General features: G+C 42.2%; 1 protein-coding gene across 3 annotated transcripts; it reads right to left on the reverse strand.

Annotated features, from left to right (window-relative positions):
• Nucleotides 1–57: 57 nt before the first annotated feature.
• Nucleotides 58–10,336, reverse strand: p4ha1b (prolyl 4-hydroxylase, alpha polypeptide I b). 3 transcript variants are annotated; one of them, XM_030107258.1, is made up of 15 exons: nucleotides 10,151–10,336; nucleotides 6,008–6,090; nucleotides 5,733–5,829; nucleotides 5,453–5,604; nucleotides 5,021–5,158; nucleotides 4,406–4,863; nucleotides 4,142–4,318; nucleotides 3,927–3,997; nucleotides 3,244–3,309; nucleotides 1,936–2,035; nucleotides 1,798–1,851; nucleotides 1,634–1,699; nucleotides 1,357–1,425; nucleotides 1,151–1,247; nucleotides 58–991 (listed from the first exon to the last, which is right to left on the reverse strand). In XM_030107258.1, the coding sequence occupies exons 1-15, from the start codon at nucleotides 10,162–10,164 to the stop codon at nucleotides 921–923; spliced, it is 1,713 nt and encodes a 570-aa protein (XP_029963118.1). In that variant the 5' UTR covers nucleotides 10,165–10,336; the 3' UTR covers nucleotides 58–920. The 3 variants fall into 3 exon arrangements, with proteins under 3 accessions (XP_029963118.1, XP_029963116.1, XP_029963117.1); XM_030107256.1 differs by lacking the exon at nucleotides 3,927–3,997 and having other exon boundaries at nucleotides 3,244–3,314; XM_030107257.1 differs by lacking the exon at nucleotides 3,244–3,309.
• Nucleotides 10,337–12,348: the final 2,012 nt, after the last annotated feature.

The raw sequence follows: 12,348 nt of genomic DNA on the forward strand, positions 1-12,348 counted from the left end.
CCCAAAGAAATATCTCCCACCCACACGGACAGCAGCTGGATGGGCTTCTTTCACCAATAAAACATTTTTTTATTATAGAAAAAAACAAAGGTCAAACTTTTATTTAGGACACAAAACAACACAGACTGGTTTGGAAACATAAATAAAATATTGCTTCCTTTGGAAACCTCTCAAAGTCTCATCCAACTCTGAAGGTACGATCAGCAGGGCAAACCTGTTATCCCTAAATTCCTATGTTCTGTCGCAGCTTACACCATAATCTGGAAAAATAATTCACTTTCTGAAAATTAATCAAACCTTTGGCAGGGGTGATTGTTAAATGTGGCCAGGCGCTTTCATGTACTCTGCATTTAGGAGTAAGATGGTCAATGTGTCAATCAGTGCTCAAATAAGAGGAAAAACAGAGCAACGCAAAGGCAAACCTGCAGCACGTGTGATGTACGATGATGAACAGCAAATGCGATTTAGAAGTGGTTTTAGTTGGGCCCAAAACTGCATCCTGATGTGAACATATGATGCCAGCAATCGCTCATCAGAATATTTGCATTTCAAACTGCGTGCAGGTAATTTAACAACAGAAGTGTAAAACTCAAGTAAAATTGTTTTTTTTTTATTAAATTATTTAAAAAAATGTTTTCTTAAAAAAAAAGAAAGAAAAGAAGTATTCAAACATCTTGCATATTTAAAACAGACTGAAGAGTTAAGACAGTGGGTTGAGTCCTCATCTAAAAACAGACCTAAGGTTCTTTTTGGAGTGCAAAGAAAGATACGGGAGTGAAGTTGGTGTGAAGTAAAAACCACATAGAGCGAGCTGCTTGGACCCAGCGTCTCGGTAAGTGTCCTCTGTGATCTGCAGCAGTGTTTCTGGGTCCAGGGTGGTCCACGAGGAAGAGGAGAGCAAGCAGGGGTCTTTTTTTAAATCAGTCAGCTTCACTTAAGCCACAAGGTCTCCGCCACTCCTGGCCTCGTTCGTGGATCCACTTGTTTGATACTAAATACAGAAAGAAACACGATAACTCTCTTCAGACAGCACGAATGTGATTCCCTCTTGTTGAACGGTCTGGGATACGCTAGCAACACTGGGACAAACTACATTTGAATATTCATATTGTGAAAGCTGAAGCCGCTGAGCTCAAGTCAAGGAACTCACCCCACTTGTTGCCCACCAACACGGGACAGGCCGCATGCCGGGTGCTGTAGTCTCCCTCCCCACTGGGAAACAGGTTGTACCAGAAGACTGCTGTACCCTGAGGTACACACACACATATAGGACAAGTTAGGAGACAAACATGAGTGTGTTTTGGACCAGACAACAGCAAATGTCCATATAATAATGCTACTTTAGACTCGGCTGACCTTCATCGGCCAAACGGCTGCTCCCACGTCAGGGAATACTGTGGCTCCACCTGCTGACACGTCACTCATCTACGGCACAGACACAAACAAAGCACTCTGTTTACTTTCCGTTTTGTTATAATAACATTACGTGCACAACAGTTCAGAGCACAACTGCTCAGTTTGTAAATCCAGAGTTTACTCAGAAGTATCTTTAGTGAATGAAATATCTGGATGAAAACATTCAAAAATACGTGATTTTCAGGTTTTCATGCATCTATAAGGACAGTTTCCTCACATAGAAGAGCCACGTTGCTATGCGGTTCCCAGTGCCCAGTTCTTTAAAAGCATCTGGCTCATCTTTCTGTGTGGAGACAAAAAAATAAAACACACAATGAGATCAATAGTGTTTCCTTTTAACACCTCCGGACAAATACAATAAATTTAGGGAACAGCAAATACCCTTCCAAAGTCAAAGTGAGGTTCGTACTGTCCGCCAACACCATAGTTCGCCACCTAAACACAAAAACATACAAGATGAGATGTCTCTTCCAGTAAACTGAAGGCTGCCTGAGGAGAAGGAGAAGAAGAGATATTTACCTGTAACTCCTCTGCAGTGTCCATTTCGAGCCCTGTGAGATCTTCAATCCTCTGGTTGATCGTATCGATCATCGGGTCGTCATATCCGGTCAGCCAAGCACTGGAATCAAAGAGCAACACGCTTTATCGTGGAGAGTTCTTTTTTTTTTTTTTTAGTAATTCATAAATATGTCCACAAGATGGCAGTGAAGTGACTTAGCAGACATGTCATGCAGGGAAGAGTGCTGCTGAAAACTAAGCAGCAATAACAAATGACAGAAAAGAGAAGCGGAGGTTAGAGGAACAAAAGACAGGAAACTGCCCGGTTGAGACTCTCCAATCAGCTCGGGGTACAGGGTGAGGGACACTTCTGGGTATGGGTGTAAACAATCCATAAAGACTAAATATTTTCACTCATTTCCTTTTATATATTTTAAAAACAGCAGATGAAACAATCATTCAAATCACACTCAATCAAAACAATCTCAATGAGCGAGGAATAACTCCACCCGTTTCCTCAAGAGAGCCTCGAAATTTCTGAAAATCGGCTTTAAGTCGCATGTCTGCATCTGTGAGAAAGAGATTAGTCATCGTTTTCATCCAGCTTGTGTTGGTCGTGACTTGGATTTGTCGAAGAATGCTGCAAACTAATCTGAGCCAAAACATATTTTCTCTGCTGTGTCTTCCAGGCAGTTCAACGGGAGTTCAAACTACGCTCTTCCCTCCATTGCTGAGACTCGGTAGATGCAGAGTCACAAGTGGGCCGACACGCACGTTTATAAAAACATCAGAGGGACACCAAACCCTCACACCCTTCACTCAATTACAAAGGACAGGAAAACCAAAAAAGACCTGGGCTTGTTAGTTATCTGCAAAGTCTGGATTTCAGGGATTCAATTTGAACTCACTCTGAGTAATGCATCTACTGAAAAAAAAAAAATCAAGTTCCACATTGCAGAATACAGTGATCAACAAATATCTTTATCCAGACTAACTGTCAGGAAGTTTCTTAATCTCTCTTACTGATGTTGTAGGTATAAAGCGAAGTAGGATGCCAACAGCTGGAATTATAAACCGTCCTGGAGGCATAGAGACGAGTGTTTCATAAAGTGTCAATAAACCTGAGCTGGTAAAGAGATTTCACACCAACAGCAGAAGTTAGTTTGACCCAGATTAAAATCAGCTCCACTGTGAGTTTTCAATTTTTTTTTTCCTGTTTGCACAATAAATGGCTAAATGAGTGTTTTCATTGCTAATAAAGATCAGGTGAGACAGGGAGGGAGGTGCAGAAGGCCTCGACACCTTCGCCGTGAACCCGTAGCCCCTTACCTCTTGGAGACTCTGTACTGGGCTGTGGTAAGTTTTCCGGTTTGAGGGTCATGCACCGTGGCTCGCCTTAGCTACAGTAGTTCCCGCAGCACAAGGACACGCAGGTGGGGCGCGAGGAAATAAGAAGAGGAAAGGAAAAAAGGACGACAGAACACGACACACAGGAGGAGGAGGATGGGGGGGGGAGATTAGGAAAAGACACACGAGAGAGAGAGAGAGAAAAGATCCGGTCACTAATTTTCAAAGTTATTTCTAAAACGAACCAGACTGTTTCATGAGGCAAAGATAAAATCCAGACGAAAGCCTCGTCTCCTGGCTCTCAAAAGCAGCTGTGTTAATACTAACTAGCAGAAACAGTAACACACGGGCCCTCCTCTGGTTTCTTGTGTTACGTTTCTGTAGCAGACTCCTGAGCAGAAACATTCACATGTCCGATTTAGAAAAGAAAGATTCCACCCGAAATCAATTCCACTCGAGAAACTAATATTCTCTGCAGGAGGTGCGTAAATATATATATTTTATTCTCAACTGAATCCTGTGTTTCAGCTCAAGAGTCTTTAAGCTTGGAAGAGGCAGAAACATGGACAGAGACGAAGAGATGGGACGAGCTGTTTGAGGCGGAAAAGGGGGTAAAAACGCCGGGTGGTCCTTCCTCTCCGTCCGTCTCCTCCAGACCGTCTTACCTTTTGCTGATTCTGTAAGAAGCCGTCTCCAGCACTCCTGTGATGGGGTTGGAGATGGTTGCCCTGCGCAGCTGTGAACCCAGGGACATTATTTACCCCACAGACACGCCCGTGCAGATGTGCACGTCTGCGTCTCGTGCCAGATGTGACCTTCAGCTACCCGGGGAGCTGAGCCGCCTCTCGCTTGGTGAAGTGCGGAGTTTTGATTTGCTTACCCGAGGTTTGGCCAGCTGCTTGACTTTCTCCATCTCCGCGTCGGAGATGATGTCGAGGTAGCGCACGATGTAGGGCCGGTCCCACTCGTCCTGCTGTTTGACGGGCGCCAGCACGTAGTGGGGGCTGCGGTTGTTGTCGAAGTAGCGGCAGAAGAGCCGGCTCTGCCTGCGGGGCGTCTGCGGGGGGAAGTCAGGTGAAACTGAGTGACGAAATACGGGTTGAAATGAAATTTTCTTCGCGGATATTTCCGAGTTTCTCCTCACCATTTTGATCCCCTCCCCACGACACAGCATCTCGTACTTCTTTCTTTCAGGGATCAGAGAAAACGTCTTCTGGGACTTGGTCTTCTCTTTCTTTTCAGGCGTTTCTCTTTTCTCCCGCTGCGCCTCCTTCTGACTTTCCTGCTCTTCAGTCTTTTTCTGCTTCTCCAACTGGAACTCAAAGTACTTGAGGTTGCCCTTGGCACGCTGGTGCTCCGGCTCCAGTTCCAGCAGCCTCTTGGTGAACTCCAGAGCTCGCTCTATCTCCCCCTGCTGGTAGATGGCGTAGCTCAGGTAGTCCAGCACGGTCACCTTGTCGATGGGGGATTCCTCGCCCTCGTCGAGCTGTTTGAGGGCCTGGACCATCCACAGCTCGGTGTGGTAATAATCCACGTCGGTGTAGGCGATTTTCCCCAACTCATAACAGTCCTCCACTGTCATGAGGCTCTTGTGTTTCACTCCTGGTGCAGACGAGCAAGAACACACAGCAATCTTTATGAAGTGACAGAAATCATTCACCGTATTTTTACGGAACTCTGTTTACGTATATCTAATAGCCATTTAGAGAGCTAAACTTTGTACCAGATCAGTGTAAAAACATCAGGATTTAGGGATTACCAGGGAGATCTCCTATCGAGATCGTGTTGGTGTCCAGTCTGTAGGTGTCTTGCAAACGGAGGAGAGCTTTTGCAGCTCCGGTTTGGTCCTCATCCGTGGGAAAGTACTGTCTCTGGATAGTCAGGTTGGAAATAAAACCTAGAAAGAGTGAGTGAGGATATTCTGTAAATTATAAAGCAACCAGTCAAATGGATTCAAAAGAATAAGTGTGCATTGTAATTACAAAGTGAAAAATTAAGTAGATTTTAGCATCAATATATTATTTTTTACCAAAATGCTTTAATAACAATAATGTAAATGTGTAGCACAATAAACAGCCCTTGACTTCAGTACCATATAAACCAAAATCAACACTTTTGTTTAGCGTCTGAGAAGCCTGAACTGAACAGCTCTAGCTTTAGATACTGAGAGCCCGGCCTCCTTCGTTCATACCGTCGGTGGTGTCACGGAGCACCAGGCTCTCCAGGTCGCTCCACTCCGTGTTGAGCCTCTTCATCAGTTTGAAAGCGTTCACAGGGTGGCCCAGGAAGCCTTCAGGGTCCTTTGTGGCCGTGGCTGTCAGTAAATCCAACTTATCAGCCCACCTGGAACAAAAAGAGAGGGCAGAGTCGAAAGCAATGATGAGTTGTTGAAGATACAGCGGAAGCTTCTTTTGGTACTGGGATGTGGATCAATGCTGCAATCAATGATTGAGTCCTTTGTCCAAACATACCGTTTCACCTGCTCCAGTTTGTTCTCCTCAGCTCTGATGTAGTCCTTTAGAGAGGTGACCAGGTCTTTCTCAGTGTACAACAAGTCTGTCATCTGGCCTGAGGAAAACGAAACAGAAAACCCAAATGAAACGGTGATGCTGACAGATAGGCATCCTGCGTCCCTGACGCATTAAAATCTGAAAACTTATCGACATCGCTGTGAAAGATGATTCACACGACGAGAACATACGCAATATTGACTAACTACTTGATATAAAATGGGCAGGGTTTTTACCTATCGAAGTGAAGAAGTCATTGTGGGCTGAGAGCGACTGCAGACAGCTCATCAACAGGAAGCCCCAACACGGCAGCTCCATCCTGGAGAAAGAGAAGAAAGTTTTCATCGTTTCATGTGGTATCACAGATGACAACAGTGCATCAGATAATCCACGTACCGACACTGAATATCTTTTTGCTTGAAACACCAAGCAATATCAATATTCTTCAAAAATCGAAGTGAAAGGACGGAGTTGAAGGCTGAAACTAAAACTGTTGTAAGAATTTCCTGAAGCCTTTTAGGCGTGCAGCCCTTCAAACACCACAAAAAGACAAAAATAAATCTGCGGCTGCTGTCACTATGTGTGGTTTAGCTTTAGAGTCGGTACAGCCGTTAATTATGAAAGGGATTGTGGCCTGAGAGGTGGAGGAACCAGCTAACAACACAACATATGTACACATATAAAACTGGGTTCAAACATTGTTAATAAGCACAGCGACAAACGTCACAGCATCCATGTGGCAGAACGAAGTTTCTGGAAATGTCGATGTGGGACACTCTGCTAACCAACTGACCTACAAATGAGCATGGAAATAGAACCAAGCTTGAACTTAGTCAGCTGTCTGCACAACACATTGTCATAAAAGTGCTCCGAATGGAAAGTTTACTTGGAGAAAAGAAGCCGCTCCAGAAGAATCACGGCTCCAGTAAAACCAGTCGGCATGGCGATAAATGCTTATTTTGATTTCCTCACAGCGAGAATGTTAATGATTAGGACCTGATGGTCATTTGGGAGTTTCTCTGTGTATTCAATTCAATTCAATTCAGTTCACTTCAATTCAAATGAATGTGTTTATTGCATTAATTCCTGATAACTCATCCATCTGAACCAGGTGACAGAGGAGGGTAAATGTAAATATGACGGGTTTGGACCCTTCAGCAGCAGGTTTGTAAATCACTGACCATGTGAATCAAGTCGATTCTGGTCGGTCATGGACACGTTGTACACGTGGCTACCATTGTCGTTCGACAAAATACTTTCTGCAGCTCGCATGATCAAGTTTTCTTCTTCCTTGCACAATTGATCCCCCTGTTATTAAATGTACACAACACACACATCAGTGCTCTGAAGAGCTGTAGGTAGCAGCACGTTTTACGACGTTAAAAAGGAATCAATGAGGCATTGAATCTTGGAGTGGTTCAGTGTTTGGCCAGGGTTCTTGGCATGTGCCTTCACTGTGTGTGTGTGTGTGTGTGTGTGTGTGTGTGTGTGTGTGTGTGTGTGTGTGTGTGTGAGAGATGAAATCGCACAACAAGCTGCAGCACATAGCTTATGAGACAAGCAAAGCTTTTTTCGCTCAGACTTGTGAGGTACTCGCTTTTTCAATAGCAGCCTGACAGCACCGGTGTGTCCATTTGCAGCGATCGCACCTTTCCTGCTGCACCGTTCTGAAACTGGTTCAGTCCAAAAAGTGCAGCTGTGAAAGCATTCTACAGGTATAAAGTCACCTAATAAAGTTTAAAAATAAAGTATGATATGAGCTTTGATCGATGAAGAAAGAAAACTCTATATTCTTATTGTTGCTGTGAAATACTAAATCAATACTAAAAGTGCACGTTCACGTTAGCTCAGTGGTAAAGTAAAGGTCAGGCATGAAACATGCCTCGATGTAATTTTGCTAAGCCTTTCACTGGAGGCAAGACAACAAGCTTGGGCAGGTTGTGACTTTTGCAATGAGGACAAGTCTGAAAATATGACTTTTTTCAAATGAGATTGCAATTTAGCTCACCAGATGCCAGAGGAGGAGGTGAAGTAAATAAAAAAAGATAGTAAAACACACAAACACACAGGGAAGTACAAAGCTGCTATGAACCCAAACTGCAAGCACTGTACTTCCAGGATCTGTGGAGCCATTTACAGCAAAAACACCTTAAATATGCCTTTCCCACATTTTGATTTCCAGGATAAAACCCAGAAGTGTGTAATTACTGTTACCGCTTTAATGACTGTGTCTGTCTTCTATAATAATTTTGCAGAGGTATAATGTCACATAAAAGCTATACATGAGATAATTTCACTCCCTGTGTCAAGCAAACATGAAAGTGAGTGGCAGCAAAAGTGCTAAATAATGCACAATAATGCATTAACAACCTCATCTTTCACATGCCAGACACACCTGTGGGCATTATGTGTTCAAACTACTTCAAAAAAGGCCTGAAAGTGCTTTTGTTGACCTCTTAAACTGTGCCGGGTGCAAGTCTGTTAAGACACGTTTATAAGATTAACCCACAGAACCGCATAATTATAATTGCAGTGAAAAGTAGCATTAATTTCTAGCCTGCCAGATCATCATAGTTTTTCCTCCAAAGATGTTCAGCTTTAATAGAACTTAAGTAAATGAAATTAAAGACAGTTTTCGGCGAAGCTCCAAAACACATGCATATCAATCACCAAGTGAAAGATGTGATAGCTGTTGCTTCTCACTGATTTTTAAAGAATGGATCAAAGGGTTTATGTATCATTTGAGACCACAGGAAAATGAATTTTTATGTTACATGGCAACTTTTTTAAGCTGTATAGAAAAAATAGATGCAAAAGATATTTTAGTTCTGTGATAATGACCCCTTAGTATTGCTTGCATATTTAGTTTTTGCAATTGCATTGCTTTTTCTTACCTGATGTCACTTCTTTTCTCTTTCCAGCAAATATTCCAAAAGTTTTCTTGTTTTGCTTAGTTTTGTTTTTTGGCCAAATCGAGTTAATTTGTATGTGTATGTGATTATTTACAGACTGTTCAGTGCATGGTACAGAAATACTGTTGCAAGGATGATCTGTTGGAGAAAAAGATGGAGGGCTTGGATTGTATTTATCCAATATATTTGTAAGCATTGTATTTTGTATGTTTAAAAAAAAAAAATACTAAAAAGTACAATGTTCCCCACAATCTTGAACTGGATAAAGCAGCTACAGTGCATAAATGGCAATAATCTGAAAACCAAGTCCGGGTCTTACTAGGTATTTTAAATGAAATCATAAAGTTTTGCAAATTCTGATTGTTAAAAGTTTTGTTCAAGGACTCTGTTCAAAACTTTATGTAGTTTTGAACATGTGTGACTTTACACTGCTACACTGATAGGACTGTATGATAAGATTTCATTGCTAAAATCCCGCGTGTCCATTTCTCTGGGAGTGAATCTGTGGAGAGTTCTGGATGGAAGAGGACTGACTGCCACGTCTTCGCCCCTCCCCGCCGGGGGGAGACTCCTACACGGATTGCATGCTACCCAATGGAGGCTACTTTTGCCTGCAGTAACCCGTCCATGAACCCAGAAACCTGTCGATCAGCAGGGGGTTTTTACTCTCCAAGAGGAAGATAAAGTGCTGTGTTTACCCCCAAACTCATTCAGGTTAAATTAATTAGCCCGCAAAGAGATTTAAAGGATGTGCAGCGAAGTTTTAGGACAATGTGACTCTTTTTCCGCATACAGTGCTTTTTTCCTGGTATTTAACATGACAAAGAATATTGATTTTTATCCAGAATGTAGACAAAACATGAAGTAAGCAGATTAGACGGCAGCATCCCACGCAGCATTCCATAACACTGAAGCGGCTTCACAATGTCCACATTTCTGATTGTTTCGACTCCTCGTTTCCGCATTTAGGCTGACAAAACAGCGTTAAATTTACTTACTTTGACAAGACACTGCAACCGTGAACCTACACAGAGCTTTAAAATGTGCTTTCTATTTTATAGCTAACGCTATGGAAGTAAAGTTTTTGCCAGTGTAACGGATGAACTGGTCTCCTTGTGAACTGGTGACAAATTTCCTTTAGTGTTCGTTTGTTGCAGCTAATAACAACAGATTTTAAAAAAACAAGATTCTCAAAAGTCATAAAACTTCGTTACTTTATTGTAAATGCGGCTGCGGGAAAGCCTCAGATTTCTGAAGTGTTTTTAATATATGTTGTAACGACGGACGCTAGAGGAAGTATATCACCGGTTAGCAGGGAAACCAGTTGATCCGAAACACCGGTCAAACAGCATGGAATTAACGGAGTTCCACGATAAACGAGCTGGATAGTTTTACACCAAATATGCACACGGTGCACAGACATGCTATGTTTTGGAATCCAGTGTGGTTTCGGGGGCGAGCATTTACCTTGTCCCAAGCATCCTGTCCTGGTAGGAAAGCCTCCGCTCCTGTGTCAGAGTCTCTTCTGGAAAGAGGAAGGTGCTTCGTCCTATCGGCGCTGTTTCGGAGCTCTGTTGGCCATCTGCTGGTTAAACACTGGTTCCCTCCGTCTGGGTCTGAATGCTACGTGCAGACTCACATGCACCCAGTCTCCCTCTGCTAAAAACTTCAGGGGCTGTCGTCAAAAAAAAAGAAAAAGCAGCCAGGGGAGGTGTCTGTGTCTGCAGCTCCTGTGACTCGACTGGATGGGAGCTTTAGTCGAAAGGGGAATTTATGATCCAAAGAGGTAGCCCTCCTGCCACGTCTTTAAAATCATCTGCACGTGTTTACTACATTATTACTACACATTAAAAATATTTAACATAACACCTACATCATTTCCAACACAAAAACTCCATTCATACAGATGCACTGATGAACAAAGTTAAGTCAAAAGAATATTTTCCACCTGTAGTTTTCCTCCTCTACCTGGCACATTCCAGAAAATTCCTTTATTCCCAGTTGAAAAATGTGACAGAAGGAGGGAGAATCCTGCTAGAGAGTTCAACAGGGTGGAGCTGGAGTCCACAGTCGAATTAACCATAAAGTAGAAGTGGGCTGCAGCCATTTGTACCTGACTGAGTGGAGATTGGGAAGCTCCCCTCCCAAAATCTCTCTGTCCTGTATCCTTTTCTCTCTTGTTATTCCATTACACCAACCAGAACAACAGAAAGTCTCCACTTCTGTGTGGTTTTAAAGGTTTTCTCCTGCTAATAAGGAGTTTCCCTCCCTGGCATCTCCTCTTCTGGCTCATGCGAAAATGTTTGGTTAATTTCCTCTGTAAAAGAGCCTTGAGTATTTGGCCATGCATAAATGAAATTGAACTGAACGACGTACTCCCCCATGCATCCATGTTTTTGTGATTGGATTACACTTTCCCTCAACACGCACTTATATTTAAATGGTGATCCTTAAACGTGTGAGTGTGTGTCTGTGTTCACCCTTCTGCCAGTACTTTTCCTTCACCTACTGTGAGCTGTGATTTATTCTGAATTTGAAGAATGGATACTAAAAATCAAACCAAATATTTTTCCAACATTTTAAGAAAGAATGTACTCTTCAATCTGTTCTTGGCATTTCTCACTAACGTTTGGTTGCACAATATTTGGAGCTTCAGTTTTTGGTTTTTTTGCTTTTTTTTGACACATGATTAAAAATTCTCTCTCTTGAAATGATTAAGTGATCTTCAAATTCCACAGTTCGTTTGGTGAATTGAGTTCCTCCTGGAGGAAAGAGTGTAAATCTACTCCACGGCTGGATAAAACCTCCACTGTGTTTACCAGTAGAGTCTCTGGCCAGCTGTCGCTTATCTGTGAGAAGGCTTTGCAAACATTAGTTCTTGCTTCTGTTTTTTTTTCTCTCTCTCTTTAGAACAGATGTTCTAAGTAGTCTTCACCCAGGAAGCACTATTTGGGTGTATTTCCATTGTTCGGTCTAAAAGCACCTCTGCAGATTTTTCCTGGTTTGTGAATCTCAGTGCATTTCAATGATCCACACTGAAATCTCCAATCTTTTCTTTGAGTTCCACTTTCTGGAATTATCTAAATAGTTGCATGACAGTAAAACTTTTTGAGAGATTGCAGCTGTATACAGAGGAAATGCAACAAACTATTAAATGCAATAATTCATTGTTGGTATGTCCTGTGTAAACACCAGACACTTCATATGTGTTGGATAAACACATGATTTTTGAAAGCCTTCCAACTGCTTTCCACTTGAATACATCTAAAAAGACTACAAAATTTCAAGAAATAACTTTCCTATAGTAAAATGAAATAATTACACTTTATTACTGTACATGTTCTATTGTACTGCACTATCACAAAGCAAAATGTCATCACAGGATTTAAGTTATTCTGAGTCGTGCAGAGGTCACAAAATTAAACATTTCTGTGGTTACCATTGGTACAACTCAAAAAACAGTTTTTTGTTAAGCAAGAATATTATCAAACTCAGAGAAATGCTCCTATCCAGTGTTTGAGAGTCTTACTTGCGGTAAAAACATCCACTTCTTTTGTTTCAGTCTCAGCTTGTGGTACACGTTTACTCAACTGTGGAAAAAAATAAGATACATTTCTCAGTGTAGATGAAGGAATCTCAAACTCGTCCTCCTTTCCGCCTCCTTT

This window comes from Salarias fasciatus, chromosome 13 (genome assembly GCF_902148845.1).
Source record: "Salarias fasciatus chromosome 13, fSalaFa1.1, whole genome shotgun sequence".
In the NCBI taxonomy this organism is placed as follows: domain Eukaryota; kingdom Metazoa; phylum Chordata; class Actinopteri; order Blenniiformes; family Blenniidae; genus Salarias; species Salarias fasciatus.

Excerpts from the sequence above, each read along its gene's own strand:
- p4ha1b (XM_030107258.1), bottom strand. Across the intron at positions 4,319-4,405 it reads GTGGGGAGGGGATCAAAATG|ACGCCCCGCAGGCAGAGCCG; the intron begins GTGAGGAGAAAC and ends TTCCCCCCGCAG. Across the intron at positions 1,700-1,797 it reads CTCACTTTGACTTTGGAAGG|AAAGATGAGCCAGATGCTTT; the intron begins GTATTTGCTGTT and ends GTCTCCACACAG.